The sequence below is a fragment of the Danio aesculapii genome, chromosome 8 (genome assembly GCF_903798145.1).
Source record: "Danio aesculapii chromosome 8, fDanAes4.1, whole genome shotgun sequence".
In the NCBI taxonomy this organism is placed as follows: domain Eukaryota; kingdom Metazoa; phylum Chordata; class Actinopteri; order Cypriniformes; family Danionidae; genus Danio; species Danio aesculapii.
Genome location: NC_079442.1, coordinates 16,826,676 through 16,848,836, shown reverse-complemented (window position 1 = coordinate 16,848,836; position 22,161 = coordinate 16,826,676). Strand labels below are relative to the sequence as shown.

The 22,161-nt window shown below is 39.5% G+C and overlaps 1 protein-coding gene across 1 annotated transcript in view; it reads right to left on the bottom strand.

The window, feature by feature from the left end:
* kcnip3a (Kv channel interacting protein 3a, calsenilin) overlaps positions 1–15,296 on the bottom strand; it is an 83,321-nt gene extending 68,025 nt beyond the window's left edge. The window contains exons 1-2 of the mRNA XM_056463306.1: positions 14,911–15,296; positions 14,688–14,826 (exon numbers count right to left, since the gene is read on the bottom strand). Coding sequence (XP_056319281.1) covers positions 14,688–14,784 — 97 coding nt within the window. The 5' untranslated portion in view covers positions 14,785–14,826; positions 14,911–15,296. The remainder of the gene's footprint in view (positions 1–14,687; positions 14,827–14,910) is intronic.
* Positions 15,297–22,161: the final 6,865 nt, after the last annotated feature.

The window sequence follows — 22,161 nt, the reverse complement described above, 5'->3', positions numbered from 1 at the left end:
TTTGTTAGGATATGACAATATTTAATGCAAATAATGCACATTATAATTACATTGGTTTTATTTACAGCGCTCAGCATATATACGTACACTCCTCACAAGTAAATTTTTTTATTCATGTTTTTAATAGGAAGCTATACAATATTATATTTGTGCATATACATTAGATTAGTCAGTACTGAAGCCAAATCTGGAGCTTATGTAACAAAATAACTTACGCTAATGGTTCAAAAACTAGTACACAAAAATGTATATGTTATAGAAAAATATTAAATACAAATTAAAAAAAGAGGAAAAAATCAAGAAGCAAAACAATGGAAAATTTAGAAATTTTGTAGGTTGTAAATGTATTTTTTTTTTGCAATATTTTCCTTAAATTTAATTGCTTATCTTTGAATTTCTAAATATGTTTGGTGACTAAATTTGAATAAATATATCTGTTTAATAAATCTGTTTTGTTTAAATGCATCAAAATACACTGCCTATATTCAATGAGAAATGGATACAAGTATTAATTTTCAAAGTGGGGTGTACTCAATTATGCTGAGCACTGTATTTTTACAGTAGGGCATTAACAAAATATCTTAATGAAACATGAGTTCAGTTAATTAGTTAATATTCTAATCATTTTTGCCATGAAAAAAATTATTTTGACCCATACAAAGTATTTTTGTCTTTTGTTAAAATATATGTTTGCAACTTTTGGTGACCGTTTTTTTTTTTTTTGTTGTTGTTGTAATGGACTGCATTGTCCTCCACGAGGCGCTAGTGATTCAGTGAAGTCAGTACAGTCTTGTGTGTGACTCCTCTTTGTCCTGCCCTCATCTGCTGACCGGCTGAAGGCCACTGAAACCCGAGATGACAGATTGAGTCGATCTGACTATTTAAGGGACATATAAATGCTTAATTAGCAAGACTTATGATCATATTCTGTTGCCCCTGCTGACGCTGCAGCTTCCTTTCCTGTGCTGCAGAATTTTAAATAAGCCTGTCGACCTGCAAGCACGTCAGGTGATTTATATATCAGACATTTGGAGACAGACACTTCTTAAATTCAAACTAATAAAAAAAATAATAATAAATTAAAACAATATAAATTAAAAGACTCAGTTTAGACTTTATAATGTTGAAACTAGATTTTTCAGGTAGGTAAAAACTAAATTTTTTAAAAGCTAATTATTTATATCAATAAAATTATCCGGTGATTTTTTTTTTCTTTAAGTAGTTTTTCATTTGTAATCATGCTACAAACATAAGGATTCTGATAAACATGCATTTTCACTTCTTGCTTCTTTTATAAGGTTAGAAATAAACTTTGCAAGACCATGGGACCCCAGGAGCAGAGTTCAAGACCTCTGAAATAAGGTTGTGAACTTGAGATTGCGGATTGGAACACTAATTTTGTTTTGATTCCTACTAGGTGCTAGAGGACACCCTCGCACATAAATGCCACTTTTGCATTGCAGAAGAATATCTCTCATAAAAACTATGGCTGCGTCCAAAATCGTATACTTCCATACTATATAGCTCACTAAAAACAGTATGTGAGCCAGGTAGTATGTCTGTATTTATAGAAAGCTATAAGCTATATATAAAGCTCTTTCTGATTTTCATTCGGAAAATTATATGTGAAAAGTACCTGGATGACCTACTACCTCCGAGATTCTGAAGTGCACATCTGATGGACGCTACACTACCCCATGGTGCACCAAAAGAGAATTCATGAATGGAAGTGAAGCGACACAACTCATGCGAGCAGGTCACGTGGTGAGGACAAAATGGTGGATATAGTATGTCTGAGTTCTATTCATACTGCTCACATTCATACTCTATCGAACATACTTTTCTAACGGTCAAGTAGAACATTAAAATTCAAATGCAGTACCTACTGAATGGTAGACGATTTTGGATGTAGTGTATCACTGGATGAAGCTAATGGAAACAGATCATTAGATCAAACATGAAGACAATAAACTAACACCTGTGCAATATATGAATTATTTGTGTTTTTTTTCTATCTACTTAAATATGAATAGACTGTAAACAAGATTAAAGAAACTATATATGAATCAGTCATTATTCTGTTATATCCAGAATCAGCTTATTGGACTGTCTAAACAGCTATTTTCTTTAAAGCCAAAAAACGTCCACACTTGCGAGTTTACTTTTTATCAGGTGTGGACAGTAGTAAACAGGTTTATCAATGTAATCTTTTGCTTTAGTTGCAAAAATTGGTGCAAGTACTTAATGCCCAATTGTCACTTATTCACAATTCAAAGTACAGAATTAAAGGATTAGTTCATCCAAAATTAACCATTTCTTTCATTCAAGTGGTTATAAACGTTTATAAACGGTTATACATTTCTTTCTTCTGTTGAACACAAATGAAGATATTCTGAAAAAAAAAACATCCACATCCATATTAGGAACAAAAAATACAATGGAAGTCAATGGCTTTTTCTTCAATTTCAAAACTGAAGTCATTGCATTTGGAAACAGAGATGGGGTTCTCAAGGTGAATGCATACCTTTGCTCTAAGGGTCAAACAATAAAAATAAGGTCAAGAACCTTGGTGTGATTTTGGAGTCAGATATGAGATTCAATAGTCATGTTAAAGCAGTAACCAAATCAGCATACTATCATCTCAAAACATTGCAAGAGTTAGATGCTTTGTTTCCAGTTAGGACTTCCAAAGAAACGTGTTCATGCTTTTATCAGCAGCAGGGTGGATTACTGTATCGGACTCCTCACTGGCCTTCCCAAAAAGACAGTCAGACAGTTGCAGATCATCCAGAATGCTGCAGCCAGGATTCTGACCATAACCATAAAATCAAAGCACATCTGTCCTCTGGTTTGTACACTGGCTCCCAGTGACAATTACTTGTCTATAAAATCACCAAATGACCTAAGACCTCAATACATTACAGACATGCTCAGTGAATACAAACACAACAGGTCACTCAGATTTTTAGGATTATATAAACTAAAAATTCCAAGGGTTCAGTCAAAGCAGGGTGAATCAGCCTTCAGCTGTTACGCCCCCCCCCCCCCCCCCCCCCCCCCCGCTGCTGGAATCAGCTTCCAGAAATGATCAGATGTGCTCCAACATTAGGCACATTCAAATCCAGACTTAAAACACATCTGTTTAGCTGTGCCTTTACTGAATAAGCACTGTGCTACGTCTGACAGATCGCATGCTTTTCTTTTCTTTTTCATTCTTTTATAATCTGTTTTAACACATTTTAATCTGTTTTTATATTATTTGTTTTTATATGTTCTTAAACTTGACTCTATTATTCCTGTTTATGTAAAGCACTTTGAATTGCCACTGTGTATAAAATGAGCTGTATAAATAAACTTGCCTTGCCTTATATAAATCATGATTTTAATATAGTTATCTGCTAGCTTGGTTGCTGGATCATTTACAAATGGAAATACACAACTGTGCTATCTGTGTCTGAAAAAGAAAAACAGCAGTAAGTGATTGATTCTGTCTTCAAAATGTTCTAGCTTAATGGGCTTTCATTATAAAGGTAATGCCATTAATCACCCTGTTATTTCACTCTACAAAATTAAATCAAAAAACAGCCATTTGTTGTTATTTTGAATTAATTCATTTTCAAGCACACAGCATGATTACAAGTAAAAAAAAAACATTTTCTTTGTTAGGATTACATATAAGCCTACCATTTTATTTAGACAAAATCACAAGGAAATAATAAAGAAAACATGAATAACAGACACCTGATACTCCGTAGGGAATATGCATGCCCAGCATTAGTTTTTGCTATGTTTTACTACAGATTCTGCTTCAGTAACAGAAAATTTAAATGATAATTGAGACCTACAGTATTTGATTTGACTGGGAAGATAAGGTAGTAGCAGGGAATGAAACGCGTCCACTCAATTTTAAGTTTTTGCCTATATGCCACAGTGAAGGTTTCCTAATAATCAGACCCAATAATAGCCTTCACCTCCATTTTAACATATTGTACCTTGTTTGAATCTATTTCACCCTGTTCTGCAGATTTTTTAACACTAAATGAGAGCAGACAGTGCCAGGGTCTGAATTGAATTCATTCCCTCATGACCCCAGAGTTCACATCTCTATATGAGTATGCTTAATGGAAATGAAATAGACTCTGTTACGTAAATCTGCAGACATAAAGAACAGTTTACGGTCCCTATGGGTGGGCCTTATAGTGGGTCGTTTCAAAGACTTATTTATCTCAGCTGTGTTTTCTCTTTAGAATAGAATTTGATTACAAGGTCAATTGATTATTCGCCGACAGTTTGATTGACAGGCAATCTGGTTAATCATAATGGAGATATTCTGTGCCCTCCTCACATTCCTCCATTTTGTCCAACAAGGGTTGTAGTAGAGTAACATTGGCAATTAACATTAAAAATGCAGACAGCATTTAACCAGAAAGGCTAGGAACATATTATGCACTATACAATATAAACAATTCCAGAATGATACACAATTTCTTTCTTTCCCGAAACATACTGAAGTGTAGGAAATGTATCTATTCATGTGGACGAATCACCATCAACTCCCATAAACAATGGTTGTTGGAGCCATTTCTTTTTTCTATTATTATGTTTGGACTGAATATATTAATTTGATGATTTGATTATTATTAGGTTTACATTTGATAATCATTGTATATTATTCAGGTTTGAGTATTTACTTTATTGTTTTGATTTTGTGAATGAAGACTTTTGTTTTATCGATGCAAATCAGCATTTAAGGCAGCTAAGGTTGTAGGTTGGAGGAAGTAAGGGAAGAGAAAATTTTCAGACTGGTGCTGATTAGCAATGAAGTTATTTCACTGATTTAGCGGCTCAAGATGTGATGAAAATAAACGATGAAAAAGGTTTTACAATGGACTAACGTGTCACTGTTTGACCTGAGACAGCGGCTTTGTCATGGATTGGTCAGGCTCTCACGACCCCCACTCACGAAGATCACCATCACCTGACTTCTAATGAGCACACAGCTGCATCACATTCACGAGCACCAGATAAAAGCACAGCACTCCAGTCGCTCATTGTCCGGGCTCGTCTCGACGAAAGCGGACAACTGAGCGACCACTCAGCGTAGTCATCCTCAGCTAAAACAAACGATTTACTTACCTGTTCTCTTTGTATTCCTCCTAGTCTTCCTGGTCCTCCCGAATCGTCCTGTCTTCCAGTCCTTCCAAGTCTGTGTCATCCTCTGTCAGCTGTATCTGGTGTGTGCTGTCCATCCTCGTGTATTCCTGTTACCCAGCCACGGAGGAAAAGACCCCAACATCATTCCTGATCCTCCTGGCTATCCTTCATGTGCTCCTTGTTGTCATTTAATAAACACCCCTAACGTTTCCTTACCTCTGTCTCCTGTCCGCTTCATAACAGAAGCCCGGACCAATAACGACGACAACATGAGCACCCCCGATCACTTACAAGAGCTGGTGGACCAGTTGAAGCGGATTCTACAGCCACCAGCTCCACTTTCCAACGCACCACCAGCACCGAGCACTTCCGCCTCCACAGTTTCTTCTTCGGCCCTTCCTTCCAGTCCCATGGCCCGACCAGCGCCCTACTCAGGCGGAGCGGGGGAGTGCAATGGTTTTCTGTTACAATGTTCCCTCATATTCGAAATGCAACCTTCTCTATATCCCACAGATAAGTCGAAGATCGCCTACATCGTATCTCTACTCTCTGGACCTGCACTTAAATGGGCTGAGACGATCTGGAACCAAGCCGGGCCGGTCATGAATTCCATCACTACCTTCACGGAGTATTTCAAAGAGGTGTTTGGACGTTCTGATGGGGAAGTAGCCGCTGGAGAGCAGCTGTATCATCTAAAGCAAGGTACTCTATCTACACAGGAATATGCTCTCCGGTTTCGCACTCTAGCAGCTGCAAGTGGATGGAATGAGAGATCGTTGTTGACCACGTACCGGCTCGGCTTGGAACCCACTCTCCGAATCCAACTGGCCACATTAGATGATACAATGGGTCTGGAGAGATTCATCCAACATTCTCTCCGATGTTCCGATCGTCTCCGTTCCTATCAACAGGACACCATCACCCCCTCGTCTGCACTCCTCCAATCGCCTGAGTCAACAGCCTCTCCAGAACCAGAACCCATGATAATAGAGTCTGGAAGACTGACATCAGCGGAACGACAGAGGAGGCTGACCCGGGGTCTGTGTCTATACTGCGGTGTCAGTGGACACACCCGTATGGAGTGTCCCCTTCGTCCCATTCGGACTTCAGTGAGTGTATTCAGTACGAATATTGAACAATGTAAACCACTTACTACCACCGTACAAATAACTACTGCCTCTATTTCTCTCCTTGTCACAGCCCTCATCGACTCCGGGTCAGCAGGGAACTTCATCTCCCAATCCCTCTGTCGTCAACTCCACCTCCGTACTGAGGCGTCCTCGCACATATACCAGATACAACCGATAACCCAGTGCACTCGATCTTCGACCCGTATCCATCGACAATGCGAAGACATCCTTCTTCAAGTGGGGTTGTTACATCAAGAGAGGATTCAATTTCTGGTTCTGGAGGGTGCAAATATGGACATCATTCTAGGGCGCCCGTGGCTGGTGAAGCACGATCCCATCATCTCTTGGGGCACAGGAGAGATAAAGAAATGGGGATCTGGATGTACACCTGCCTGTTTTCCAAATCTCCCTCTTCAAGGTCGGAACCCCATTTCTTTGTTTGCAACATCGGTCGAGAGCCCTCCTGAGAAGCAGTCTATCCACATTCCTAAGGAGTACAGCTCCTTTCAAGATGTCTTCTGCCCCAAGAGAGCTTCCCAGCTACCGCCGCATCGGCCATGGGACTGCGCGATCGACCTAGTTCCAGATGCCCAGTTGCCAAGAGGTAGGATCTACCCGCTCTCGCTTCCAGAGAATCAGGCAATGGAAGATTACATAAGGGAGGCTCTGAGTCAGGGGTACATACGTCACTCAAAATCACCAGCCGCCTCAAGCTTCTTCTTTGTGGCCAAGAAGGACGGAGGGCTGCGTCCATGCATCGACTACAGGGTCCTAAATAACGGTACAGTAAAATACCGATATCCCCTTCCTCTGGTACCAGCCGCTTTGGAACAGCTCCGAGAAGCTAAAGTCTTCACTAAATTGGACCTCCGCAGCGCGTATAATCTGATAAGAATACGTGAGGGGGACCAATGGAAGACAGCATTCGTGACCCCTACTGGCCACTATGAATATGAGGTCATGCCTTACGGTCTGGTCAATGCCCCCTCCGTATTCCAAAACTTCATTCATGAAGTCCTCCGGGAGTTTCTTCACCACTGTGTAATAGTGTACATAGATGACATCCTCATTTACTCCCGGAGTGAGGCCGAACATCGCCAACACGTTGCGGAGGTCCTACACACATTGAGAGAACATCACCTCTACCTCAAAGCGGAGAAATGCTCATTCCACCAGAAGTCGATTCATTTCTTGGGATACATCATTGACCAAACCGGTATACGTATGGATGGGAAGAAAATTGAGGCTGTTCTATCCTGGTCAGAACCCACTTCCATTAAGGAGCTCCAGAGGTTTCTTGGGTTTGCTAACTTTTATAGACGGTTTATCAAGGACTACAGCAGGATTACATCACCTCTCACTAATCTCCTCAAGGGTAAACCCAAAGGACTGGAGTGGACCAAAGAAGCAGCCGCAGCCTTCCGCCTTCTTAAGAAGGAGTTCACAAGGGCCCCACTCCTGACTCATCCTGACCCAAATCTTCCTTTCGTGGTGGAAGTGGACGCATCCACCACCGGCGTCGGGGCAGTATTATCTCAACATCATGATACACCGCCCCGACTGCATCCCTGTGCCTATTTCTCTCGGAAGTTGAGCCCGGCGGAGCAGAATTACAGCATAGGAGACAGGGAGCTTCTAGCAATCAAGCTAGCCTTGGAGGAGTGGCGTCACTGGTTGGAGGGAGCCAAACATCCGTTCCAGGTGATCACAGATCACAAAAACCTCCAATACATCAAAGAGGCCAAGAGACTATGTCCACGTCAAGCCAGATGGTCACTTTTCTTCTCACGTTTTGATTTCTCCATTTCCTATCGTCCAGGACCCAAGAATCTAAGAGCAGACGCTCTCTCTCGTTTACACGAGCATCACGATCATGAAGAACTCCCAACGAAGATTCTTCCCGAACACATCTCCATTTGTCCGATCACCTGGAACGCTCCTCCAGTCGTTGCCACTCCGGAAGCCCCTGCTCCGCCGGGATGCCCTCCTCATCGGCAGTTCATACCACCTGAACACCGGGTAGATCTGATCCACTCCTTACATACCTCGCTAGGCACTGGACATCCAGGGATCAACAATACTCTCTCGCTAGTATCCCAACGATTCTGGTGGCCAAACATGGCAAGGGATGTGAGGCAATATGTTCAGGGCTGTAAGGACTGTGCCCAATCCAAGAGCCCACGTCATCTACCCGCTGGAAAGCTCCATCCCTTGCCGATTCCGAACCGTCCCTGGTCACACCTAGGAGTGGACTTTATCACTGACCTCCCTTCGTCAGAAGGTAATACCTGTATTCTAGTCATAGTAGATAGATTCTCAAAGTTTGTCAAACTAATCCCTCTGAAAGGTCTTCCCACAGCCTTTGAAACTGCCGACAATATCTTTAATCAAGTCTTCAGGTCATTTGGTATTCCAGAAGATATTGTGTCGGACAGAGGTCCACAGTTCATCTCACGTCTATGGAAAGCCTTCTTCAAGCTCCTAGGTGTGGCCGTCAGCCTCTCTTCTGGATATCATCCCCAAACCAACGGGCAGACAGAGAGGAAGATTCAGGAGGTGGGACGGTTCCTGAGGACCTTCTGCAGTGGTCACCAGAACTCCTGGAGCCAGTATTTGGGCTGGGCAGAATATGCCCAAAATTCACTGCGGCAACCCTCCACCGGACTCACGCCATTCCAGTGCGTCCTGGGCTTCCAACCACCGCTCTTTCCCTGGGATGGCGAACCATCTGATGTCCCCGCAGTGGATCACTGGTTCCGGGAGAGCGAGAGAGTCTGGGACGAGGCTCATCAACATCTGCAGAGGGCAGTCCGTCGAAGCAAGGTAACCGCCGATAGGAGAAGGTCTGAAGAACCCAGATACACACCCGGACAGAAGGTGTGGCTATCCACCCGGGACATACGCATGCGACTGCCCTCTCGCAAGTTAAGTCCCCGATTTGTTGGTCCCTTCACCATCGTGGAACAGGTTAACCCCGTCACCTACAAACTACAATTACCCTCTCACTACCGTATTCACCCTACATTCCACGTATCACTCCTGAAACCCTATCACGATCCTGTTCTTCCCTCCACAGAGCCTGACCACGAAGAGGAACCCCCTCCTCCACTGCTCCTAGAAGAAGGAGCCGTCTACGCAGTGAAGGAGATCTTGCGTTCCCGACGTCGTGGTGGCCAGTTGGAGTACCTGGTGGACTGGGAAGGGTACGGCCCCGAAGAAAGGACATGGGTTCCCAGAGCTGATATTCTCGATCCTAGTCTCATGGTGGAGTTTCATGAGAGCCACCCTGAGTTCCCAGCGCCTAGAGGCAGAGGGAGACCACCACGGCGTCGGAGGTGTCGGCCCTCAGGAGCGGGCCCTGGGGAGGGGGGTACTGTCATGGATTGGTCAGGCTCTCACGACCCCCACTCACGAAGATCACCATCACCTGACTTCTAATGAGCACACAGCTGCATCACATTCACGAGCACCAGATAAAAGCACAGCACTCCAGTCGCTCATTGTCCGGGCTCGTCTCGACGAAAGCGGACAACTGAGCGACCACTCAGCGTAGTCATCCTCAGCTAAAACAAACGATTTACTTACCTGTTCTCTTTGTATTCCTCCTAGTCTTCCTGGTCCTCCCGAATCGTCCTGTCTTCCAGTCCTTCCAAGTCTGTGTCATCCTCTGTCAGCTGTATCTGGTGTGTGCTGTCCATCCTCGTGTATTCCTGTTACCCAGCCACGGAGGAAAAGACCCCAACATCATTCCTGATCCTCCTGGCTATCCTTCATGTGCTCCTTGTTGTCATTTAATAAACACCCTAACGTTTCCTTACCTCTGTCTCCTGTCCGCTTCATAACAGGCTTAGAGCAAAGTGCCGCTACAATGGTGCTTCACTTGCTGAACAAACAACTCAAAACATGAGGACTTGAGACTGATGAACTAATTTTTTATGTTATTGGACCAGGACAGCCCGAATACATTTAGTTTATTGAAATATGATTTGAGCTAACTTAAACTGCATAGCCTGGACACCCACAATGGATAAATATTTTCTGTCTCATAATTTCATCGGTTATTTGTTGCCTTCTTCAAGGTGCCACCGTGTGTTTTGTGAATTATGTTTAGGAATCATATGTTACATTTGAATTATATTTAAGTGATCCAATCTTTTTAGGGGAGCACCGTGGCTGATAATGAAAGCTTGTCGGATGTAGAGAAGTGAGTCGGTTACCTATTACAGCCCCATCATGTGTGCAGAGTACTTGTCCAAAATCTCATCTCATCTCATTTTCAACAGCTTTTCCGGGGCCGGGTCGTGGTGGCAGATGTCTTAGGAGACAACCCCAGACTTCCCTCTCCCCAGACACTTCCTCCAGCTCCTCCAGGGGAATCTTGAGGCGTTCCCAGGCCAGCCAAGGGACATAGTCCCTCCAGCGTGTCCTGGGTCTTCCCCGAGGCCTCCTCGCAGTGGGAAATGCCTGGAACACCTCCCTAGGTAGGTGTCCAGGAGGCATCCGAAACAGATGCCAGGGCCATCTCAGCTGACTTCTCTCGATGTGGAGGAGCAGCAGATCTACTCCGAGCTCCTCCCGGGTGACAGAGCTCCTCACCCTATCCATAAGGATGCGCCCTGCCACCCTGCGAAGGAAACTCATTTCGACTGCTTGTATCCGAGATCTTGTCCTTTCGGTCATGACCCAAAGCTCATGACCACAGGTGAAAATAGGAGAGTAGATTGACTGGTAAATCGAGAGTTTTGCCTTTCGGCTCAGCTCCTTCTTTACCACAACAGACTGGTACATTGACCGCATTACTGCTGCACCAATCCGCCTGTCAATCTCACATTCCATCTTTCTCTCACTCGTGAACAAAACCCCAAGACACCTGAACTCTACCTGGAGTAAGGACTTTTCTCCAACCTGGAGACTCATCCATGAATCGCCCCCTTATTATGGTGGAGGGGTTTGAGTGCCTGAGTGATCCTAAGAGCTATGTTGTCGGGAGCTAATGCCCCTGGTAGGGTCTCCCAAGGCAAAAAGGTCTTAGGTAACAGGTAGAGCACAACAACATCAAGGACCGTGACGTCGCCCAGTCCAGGGAGCCAGGCCTGGGGTTGGGTCTCGTATGTGTGCACCTGGTGGCCGGGTTTCAGCCCGGTAGGAGCAACGTGGAACCCTCCTCCTGCAGGCCCACCATCGCAGGGAAAGCCGTAAGGGGCCAGTGCATTGTGGAACGGGTGGTGGTTGAAGGTTAGAACCACAACAACCCAATCGTCGGGCACAAAAGCTAGCTCTTGTCCAAAATCAGTATGTGCAAAATATGGAAACAAAGGTTATACAGGGCCAAAATCCCTAGGGTGTCCCCTTGCTCTGTTTTGTTCTAAATGATAGAAATTTATTTTTGCTTTTAATATTTGATCAATTTGACTTCATAGATTTTTGTTAAAAACTAGCAATCACTTATTCGATTGTGATTGACCTCAATGAAGTACATTAATCAGTGCAATGAACAGTTTGTTTTAAGGATGTCTTTTCGTACCTTTCTGGACAAGTCAGGAACCTTGCTGTCTATGGAGGATGAGGGAGCTTTTATGATTCACCTATAATCAGTCCCTCCAGGATTTCATGGAATTTTTTTTACAACTAGAGCTATCCATGTGACAACAGTATGCATGTATACTATATGTAGAAGTTTAGCGAGTGATGCAACTCACGTGGCCTAGTTTAAACAATCTTTGAATGCACATTGCGATAGTGTCACATCACTATGATCCATTATTATTCTACCAAAATTATCCTTATTCCATAGAGGGCAAAAAGGAACAGGTTGTTCTAAAGCCTAATTAGTAACAAAGGAAACAATATAAGATCAACCGAACATGAGGAATTAAATGAATCAACTGGAAGACTACAGCATCTGTCCTTTGACCAGCAATGAGACAGAACAACTGTTTGGTACTTGGTGAAAGTTAAAGGGATCTTGTTACACACACATACAGTACTGTACACAGTCACAGCGATAGTATAACAATACATTACACCATTACTGGCTGTTTTACACCAAATCAGTGAGCTGTGACAACAGACCATAACAAGTGTAGGATCAGAACAATACAACAGAATTTTTCTTTCTTTCATTCATTCATTCACACCACCATATCCAGCATATGTTTTACGCAGTGGATGCCCTTCCAGGACTAGGAAATAACAGAATTGTTGGAGGATAAAAAATCCTTTAAAAGGCAATAGTTTTAATCAATTTGCTATTCCCTTTTTACAAATAAAATTAGATTTTTGTGTCTTATCTACAAAACTAAAAGCCATCAATGTATATTATATTTTATAAATATATATTGTATAAATATATTTTGAAGTTATATAACATTTAAATGTATTTTAAGTAGCTTAATGGAAAACAATGTGAAAAAATGCTTTTTTTTTTATAAAACAGTTCACATATCTCCTTCTTTATTAGTGTCGTTTAACAGTTATAAAAAATTTAAACCATGGTAACACTTTACAATAATATTTCATTTGTTTCATGAAATAACTCATATTCGCATGAACTATCAACTGTCACCATCCCCCCACTAATGTAGTCTTGATTCAATCTGGATTTTTTTTTCTATAATTGTAGATTTCTTTCTATAAAATGTCTAGTTTCCATATCCCATGACTGATTTTTATTAGATATTACCAAGCAACAAGTTATTAATTAATTTGCAACAAGAATCTTCACAGTTGTAAAGCATTACTTTGCAATCCACATGTAAAACACTTTTTAAAATGTTTTAAGAGGCTAAATTCAAATCAAACACCAGTAAACTTACCATGCTACCTTAGAACTGTATGTCTACTTTACAAATATTATCAAAAGTATGAAAACATATGATTCATACTTCACAAAAGATAGAGAGCGCCTTTGCATGGTTGCCTATAGAAACTTGATGTCCACTTGTGGTCGTGTCTGGTACTGCAGCCAAACAAAATCTGACCGAGCACTCATTTTTGGAGATGTTAACTTCAAATTTGTAATATAATAGATCCTTTTCACATTTCTGGGTTTCTCAGTAGCGGAAGTCATCATAGTTGAGAAAACTTAGAGCGCAGTGAATAGGAGAGCACAACAAATAATTTTTTTACAATCTTATTTGCTCAAAAAATAAAAGAAAAACTCCACGATGATGTTATAAAGACATTCAGAAAAAGAAAAAAATTGTGTGAGACTGATGATGGCAGACAGAGGAGAGAATAATGTCAAATTTACAGTCCTGTTCCATAGATGCTACATTAGAAACGCCTCGCATAAGCGATAATTCACTTTTTTGTCATTTGAAGCAAAGAAATATTACATACAGAAATACATATAAATGTTCATACGTTTTTTTTTTTAATCAAAATATTAAAAACGTTCAAGGATTTAAGATGCTGATGACCGTTAAACATGCCATAACAGGCTTGTGAAAAGGGTCCATATGTTCGGATATTTAGCTTAGCATTTTTTTGAGTCATTTTAAATACACATTTATGTAATATAAGAAAATACATATTTATTGTTTTAATATTTTCATAAACAAAGGCGGGCAACTTTTGTTTTATTTAACTTTATGTTTTATTTTTTTAAACTGTAGATGCAATCTGAGATCTGTCTTCTTTAAAATGAGACCAAGCTTAAATCTATGCACCAAACCATTAAAGATTGACATTAGTTTAAGTTAAACATGTCGTTGTCATGTCTATGTTCAAAAAGTGTAGGGCGAAAATTAAGAGGCTTACCCAGATTGATGAAAAATATGTGAAACATATTGCTGATTGATTAATCTGGTTAATATTAGTTGAAAAATAATGAGAACTTATTATAAAGGTTTACCAAAACTATTGTTTGTATTAATTAATTTAACTTATCAGGCAAAATGTTAATTTTTAAATTAATTAATTTATTTATTTATTTTCACATATGATATGTAATGATGTGGCACTTTTATTATTTTTCCAGACCTGAGCTAGCATGAAATTGTATTTATTATTTTTTTTCATGAACTAACGTTAACACAGATTAATAAAAACTGATGAAAGGGTATTGCTGATTCTTATTGTCCTTAATGGGTTACCAAAACCAATGAATAAAAAATGAATTCTACTTTCAGGCAAAAGGATATTTAAAGGATATTTAAACAATAAAATAAATTTTTACTTAATTTATATGTATTATTTATTACTTAATTTATTATTTTATTAAGTAAAATAACATATAATAAATTATACAAACTACTTGACATTAAATATAGTGTCAGATCTGTTATGAACTGATGTAAAATGGTTGTTTTATTCCTCTAAACAAGAACAACAAAACTTTTACCATGATCAGAAACTTTATTAAGTGAGAGAGAGAGAGATAAAGCAAAGCAAAGGAAGTACCTTGAGCAAAAGAGCCGGTGACCAAGCCAAAAAAGCAGCTCAGCATACCAGTCAACTCCTTCTGACAATCATTCTTACAGTCGTTCGCTGCGTCCATGTCTCCTGTCTTTCAGTAAACGCCTCTCCAACGTCTCAATGTCTGCTGACCCAACAATCACTGTTAAAACTACAAAACACACTCTAATCCCTAAAAATGTCTCCTCAAAAACACACTGACACTTACTTTTTCCCCCTCAAACTTCTTCCTCAGTTAAGAAAAGAGCTCCGGGATCACAGGCTTTAGATAAAATATTAATGCATATTCAGATGAGGAGTTTCCTTTGAGCTGCTGTGATTGTCAAATTAGACATTTCTTTCTTAAATAATGGACACAGCTCTGCCGGCTTCCTGAGATCCAGAGCTGCTCAGGGCAGAAAGGTCTCAATGTGACCCAATGTAGAACAACACAATGCTGATTTGTTATCTGGATAACATTACACCTCCCGGTCCAGACGTGAACAGTAATCCAAACCAAACAGCTAGTGAGATCCAGAGCGTCCTGCTGAGTCCTGCCGAATACATCTGAACATATTCTCATGACTCTCTGTGAATTAAAGCTATGAAGAGCAAGCAGAGCTGATACTGTATATGAGAGAAAGGGTGAGAGAGAGGAAGAGGGAGTGAGAGCAAGAGGGAGAGAGGGAGGAAAAGAATATGACAAGCACAATGCTCAAGTTTCACAGGATAAATGTACTGTATTTTGTACAGTCACAAGACATTGAATAATCTTTTATTTGTATGGATGATTTAAAAAAAACAATGCTCTCATCCAGGGGCGTTGCTAGACATAAAGCTCTACTGAGGCACGCACCCCCTTCCCCACCAAAAAAAATAAGTATATAAATAAAAATATTATTTAATAATATATTAATATATTATTATTATGTTATTATTATTTTATACACACATATATATATATATATATATATATATATATATATATATATAATTACAAAACAAATATTTATTATAAATAAAAGCATTATTATTATTATTATTATTATTATTATTATTATTATTATTATTATACAATTATTATTCTAAATAATCTTAAATATAACTGAAAAACAATGTTAAGACACAACTGAAGTGATATTCTAAGATCATTTAAGAAATCTTTTCATAAATATTAGTTTAATTTGAATGAAATTATAGACAATTCAATAGAATACAAAAAAAGACATTTTATAGAATTATCTGTTGTCTTAGACTTGACACATGGCAGAGATGTTATTAGGTTTATAAAGTCTTTACTTCCCTGACTCGTCATCCCTCCTTTTTGCTTCATACAAAAAATAATCTATTAGGAGGCATGGTAAGTAAGATCATTATATTGTTTAAACTTTAGTTTTGTCGACTTGCGAAACAAAAAAAGACTGTTATGCTGGTTATACAACGCATGAGCAGCGCGTGAGCAGCAATTTGTTTTGGCGTGCATGTTAACTACCGGGACCCGTACAGAGATAAGAGCAGCGCGTGTGAGAGGTGCGCGGGTTCTCTGCGCACACACGGAGATGTGTCAGTTTGCTTTTTGATTAAACACATTGCTTTCACCAGCGTTGGTTCGGTTGCACATAGAGAATAACATTTTTATTTCGGAATTACCACTCTTAATAAATACACTTGCATATGAAGTAAATCATATCTCAAAGCATTTACTGGGGCACTGGCAATTTTTACTGGGGCACGTGCCCCAGTCAATTGGTCTAGCGACGCCCCTGCTCACCTCCCAGCCTACATATATATCTAAGATGAATTCAAATAAAAAAAAATATATATAAAACGCATTTTGATTTCTCAAATGTAACTTTTTTTTACATTTACATTTATTTTTTTTTTAATTAAAGTCCTTCTGAAATTAAATTTAAGGTGTTTGGGTGTTAGTAATAATGTGTCAGGGCTCTATTTTAACAATCTAGGCGCAAAGTCAAAAGCACATGGCATTAAGGGCGTGTGCGAATCCACTTTTTCTATTTTAAGGATGGAAAAATACAGTTTGTGCCCTGGCGCATGGTCTAACAGGGTTGTGCTTTTTTCTATTAATGAGTTATGGGCAGATATATTCATTTCACTCAAAGTACTTTTCTACATTTTATTTTAATGTCATCTTAAATGATTAATTTTCTTAAAAAATACCTTTTTTATTTTTAGTTGTGAATTATTTTTATTTAAATTTGTCAGCTGGACTGCTCCATGATTAGTGGTGGTGGACAAATACAGATGCAATAATAATATTTTATTTTATAATAATATTATTACATAACATTACATTATTATAATAATTTTACATTTTATTTAATATTAAATAATATTTAATTACATTAAAACTTACAAAAATAATTGTTTGACTCTCACCATACAAAATATGATAGAAAACAACATATATATATATATATATATATATATATATATATATATATATATATATATATATATATATATATATAGTTTATAAGTATAATTTATACTTCTAGATAATTATTGGGGGGCCAGCAGCAGCCGCTTACCTCTCTTATTGGTTAAATCCACCCCAGGTTATCAGTGTTTTGAGTACAACGTGCATTAAACCAATCAGAGTCTCATCTCCCATTCCCTTTAAAAGTCAGTTGCGTCGCACCATGGCACATTTGCCATTTACATAACAGACTTTGTTAGTGTTAGTTTTTTTTGCTAGTGAAGCGTTCAGTTTTTTTCAAAAAACAAAACAGTTAAACAGACTATCTGCATGGGGTTAAACACTGAACCTCCTCCATTTGGCCTCTTTACTTTCTCTTTACTTTACTTTTACTTGTACACACTGCGCTGAAGACATCCACTAGCCTACATATTTAATTTTTGTTTGTTAAACACAAAGATTTGTTTCAAAACTATTTCTAAATTCAGTTCTAATTTCCAGCATATGAATAAACGAACAATAATAACGAACTGTGGTCAAAATATCCAACACAATTATATCCAAACACACATCCTATTCTTATGCTCCATATGGTGATGCAGATGTCTCCAAAACCCGACAGGCATACAAATCTAAACTTGTTTTTATTAAAACAAATATAAATATGCATATAATTATTAATACTGCTAATAATAATAACAATATATTTAGCAAATTGTCATCAATAAACTGAAAAAAGCCCCCTGAGATGAAGGCATGGAGGCAGTGGATTTTATATTTATGTAAAATAATAATTTTTGTAACATTTTAATCCTTTAATTTATTAAATGCAAAGATGTTTGTGTATTGCTGTATGCCCTTAGTATAAAGCAACGTGTAAGCGTTTACACATTAGGGTTGCGCTGGTCTGAAAATAGCAACAAATTGTGCCAAACACGTCTTGCCCCCTTATTGCTCCAGGTGTATATGCTCCCTTATACTTAAAGGGATAGTTTACTAAAAAAAATGCTCACTACATTATACACCCTTAAGTGTTATAATTCCTCAAAAGTTTCTGTCTTCGGTTGAACATAAAAGAAGATATTTTGAAGAAAGTTGAAATGCTGAAACATATAGGCTGCTCGATTATGGGAAAAATTATAATCACGATTATCTTGGTCAAAATTCTAATCTTGATTATTTAAAACCATTATCAGTATCATATTACCTAAATTATTATTTATACCCCTCACCCCCCAAGTAAATAAATACGTTTGTTATTACACACATTTCCAATATAATGCCATTTCACAATTCTTATTTTCAAAGAAGAATGGGAAAAGTAAAAAAACTTACAAAAAGTACAAAAACAAAAAAAAAAAACAAAAATAAAAACAATAGAATAAATAATAATGATGAGCGCAGCTGGAAAGAGTAACATGCTGTAGTGTGTCTTTAAGATTCAATTCAATTCATCTTTATTTCTATAGCGCTTTTACAATGTAGATTGTGTCGAAGCAGCTTCACATAAAAAATGATAGTGAATTGAAACAGTGTAGTTCAGTTTTCAGAGTTTAAGTTAGGTTCAGTTTAGATTAGTTCAGTTGAGTTCAATGTGTTTTAATATTCACTGCTGAGAGTCTAAACATTGAAGAGTAATCCATCGATGCGCAGCTCTACAAGTCCCGAAATATGCAAGCCAGTGGCAACAGCGGCAAGAAAAAAAAACTTCATCAATGGGCCAAAGTGAAGGAAAAAAAAAACATGAAAAACCTGGCTCAGTTTTATGATTACATGCATGTTTTCATCCAAATTTGTTACATAACAAATGAGTTTTTTTCTGTGAATAATCTCTTAGTGCCCCATTTTTTTCTACACATTTTTGCATGTGTATTTAGGCGCAGCTTAAGCTAAACGATGATCTTACATGCCTGTGTTCTTCTCATTAGGGTTCGGGTTTAGTTTAGGCACACGTTCCCTTTTGTACTGTTAGACACATGAATAAATCGAATACACTCCAACAACTGAAGGATGTCCCATGCTGCAAAAGTCACATTATACATGATTTCATTGATTTCCATGTGAAATGAGCTTTGTGGAGGAATGATTATGGACTCCTTCGAAAGGGTTCGTGCTACAGTATGATGCAATAATCGTTTAATCTTGATTAATGTTTTTTTCATAATTGTTAGAGGCCAAAATTGAAATATAATGTTGATTAATTGCAAAGCCCTATACTGTAACCACTGACATGGACAGTAGGAAAAACAAATATTATTGAAGTCAATGGTTACTGATTTCCAGCTTTCTTCAAAATACCTTCTTTGTGTTTGACAAAGTCAGACAAGTTTGGAACAAGAGTGAGTAAATGATGACAGAATTTTGAGGGATTTTTTTTAAGTTTATAAAATGTCCTCCAGGGCGACGCAGTGGCGCAGTAGGTTGTGCTGTCGCCTCACAGCAAGAAGGTCACTGGTTCGAGCCTCGGCTGGGTCAGTTGGCGTTTCTGTGTGGAGTTTGCATGTTCTCCCTGTGTTCGCGTGGGTTTCCTCCGGGTGCTCTGGTTTCCCCCACAGTCCAAAGACATGCAGTACAGGTTAATTGGGTAGGCTAAATTGTCCATAGTGTATGAGTGTGAATGAGTGTTTATGGATGTTTCCCAGAGATGGGCTGCAGCTGGAAGGGCTTCTGCTGGGTAAAAACGTGCTGCATAAGTTAGCGGTTCATTCCGCTGTGGTGACCCCAGATTAATAAAGGGACTAAGCAGACAAGAAAATGAATGAATGAAAATGCCCTCCAGAATAGTAGCACAAATTGATTTAAGAAGAATTCTGCTGTTTTAATGACATCATTTCATACTTCAATTACTCATCATTTCTTCTGACCAATCAAATATAAAATCTAATATTTAAAGCACCCCCACCCCTGCTCCACAATACACTTAAAGAGCCCATATTATAGATGAAATAGGGTCATATTTAGGTTGTAAGGGTCTCCAACAACAGTCTAATATGCATGCAAGGTCAAACAACACTTTGATGGTCTTATAATCTGCATTTATTTTTACCTAATTATCCCAGCGACTCCCGTATGATTCGTTCAGTGATTCATTTGTACCCAAACCCCTCCTCAGCGCGAAGCTAATCTGCGCTGATTGGACCGATGACAGCCTGCTGCAATTGGTCGACAACACTGACAGGCTTCAGCGCGAGACAGAGTGAAATTCCCAGCAGCTAATCAACAATATAAAAGTAGTCACAGTGCATACACACTTTATAGTGGATTTTGGCTGCCAGTGGGTGAATGTAAACACAGACGATGGACTAGAAAATACTGACGACTAACTATTTTATTGAGCAAAAAGTTCAAGAATTGGCGAAGAGATCTCCTTGCCCGTCGCAGGCTACTTGCTCTTTTCACACACACACACACACGCGCGCACGCGCGCACGCACGCACGCACGCACGCACGCACACACGCACACACACACACACAGGGCCGGCGCGTCCATAGAGGAGACCTAGAGCGGCAGAATAGAGAGGGGGCGGCACTCAGTTATATCCGCGGCGCTCAGTTATATCACCACACACACACACACACACACACACACATGACACACATTACAATCCTCCCCGAGGACACAACACACACGCCTAGAGCGCCTGTTCAGCTTGTTGAGTGCAATTTATACACCTCACCTCGAAAACTGAGCTGAACTATTTAAAAACTTGACCGTTGCATGCGTGTAGCAACAGCTGACGATCCGTAAACAAAGCTGCACGCGTCACATTTTCAACGTGGCTTTACACGCGATATGAGAATATAAAGAGTTAACCTGATACAGTACACGCGGTTACAAGTAACAAAACACAACTAAATACATAATTTGCAAGCTAGAGTAAACGAGGCAACAGTTTTAATCGCACGTACTTACACTGGTGAAATGGGGAAAGAAACTGATTCATGATGCACTGATCCATGTTCTGACAGTCTTTAATGATCCTTCCTTTAACAAACTGATGAAGTCTTCTTTTTAAGCATGTAATTTCCAGAAGCATTCGATCTGCTCAAGGCTAGGCTATTTTGCTGAGGTTTCATCTTTGATTAGACTCAATAAAATCTATCTTCACAGCGTGACTTCATTCCACCGGTGTGTCTCTCTCTGTGTGTGTGTGTGACTTTTTTTCTGTTAGTGGGCGGGGCCGCAGGTTTCAAATCTCCCGGGTTTGCGTGTGCAACTACTTGTGTTTCGTAGCTGCGTCATCACGAAACACCTAATGACTCGTTATCAAGACGACTCATTTGAAGCACTATGAGTCGACTCTTTTATAGATGAATCAATAGTTTTAAACACTGTACACTTACAGATTTAAGCCTTAGCTGGATATTTCACTTCACTTAGAGCTGTGTTACACACTACATGGAAGAGCATTTTCAAAAACCCATAATATGGGCTCTTTAAGTCTAAAATCTGTCATTTTCTCACATAAAATGGAGTGCGCATTTTAAGGTTAAGCCTAAACATTTGCATATATCAGGAAACAATGTTGATCCAAACTCCTTTTACATTTTCAACAACGAAAGAAGGGACACCAAAATCTGGGATGCTGAAATCTGAAGTTGCACTTATGCTCTAGTGCAGTGTTTCCCAACCCTGTTCCTGGAGGCACACCAACAGTACATATTTTGGATGTCTCCCTTTTCTGACCCATTAACTTCAGGTGTTGGAGTCTCTTCTGATGTTATGATAAGTTGATTCAGGTGTGTTTGATTGGGGAGAGGTTGAAAATGTGGACTGTTGGTGTGCCTTCAGGAACAGGGTTGGGAAACACTGCTCTAGTGCACTAGTTGTTTGAGCAGGCATTTGTAGTGGTGTCCAAAATCATGGTGGACATTCTGAAGTGCACTCAGTCAGTACCACAATGCACCCCAATAACAATTGGTAAACCGATGTGCCCTCAACAACTAGAAAATACCTATAATACACTGTGAAAGTTCTCGCGCCGCATGAAATTCTGGGCAGACCACAAGATGGCATTCACTGTGGAATCCTATCAGTGT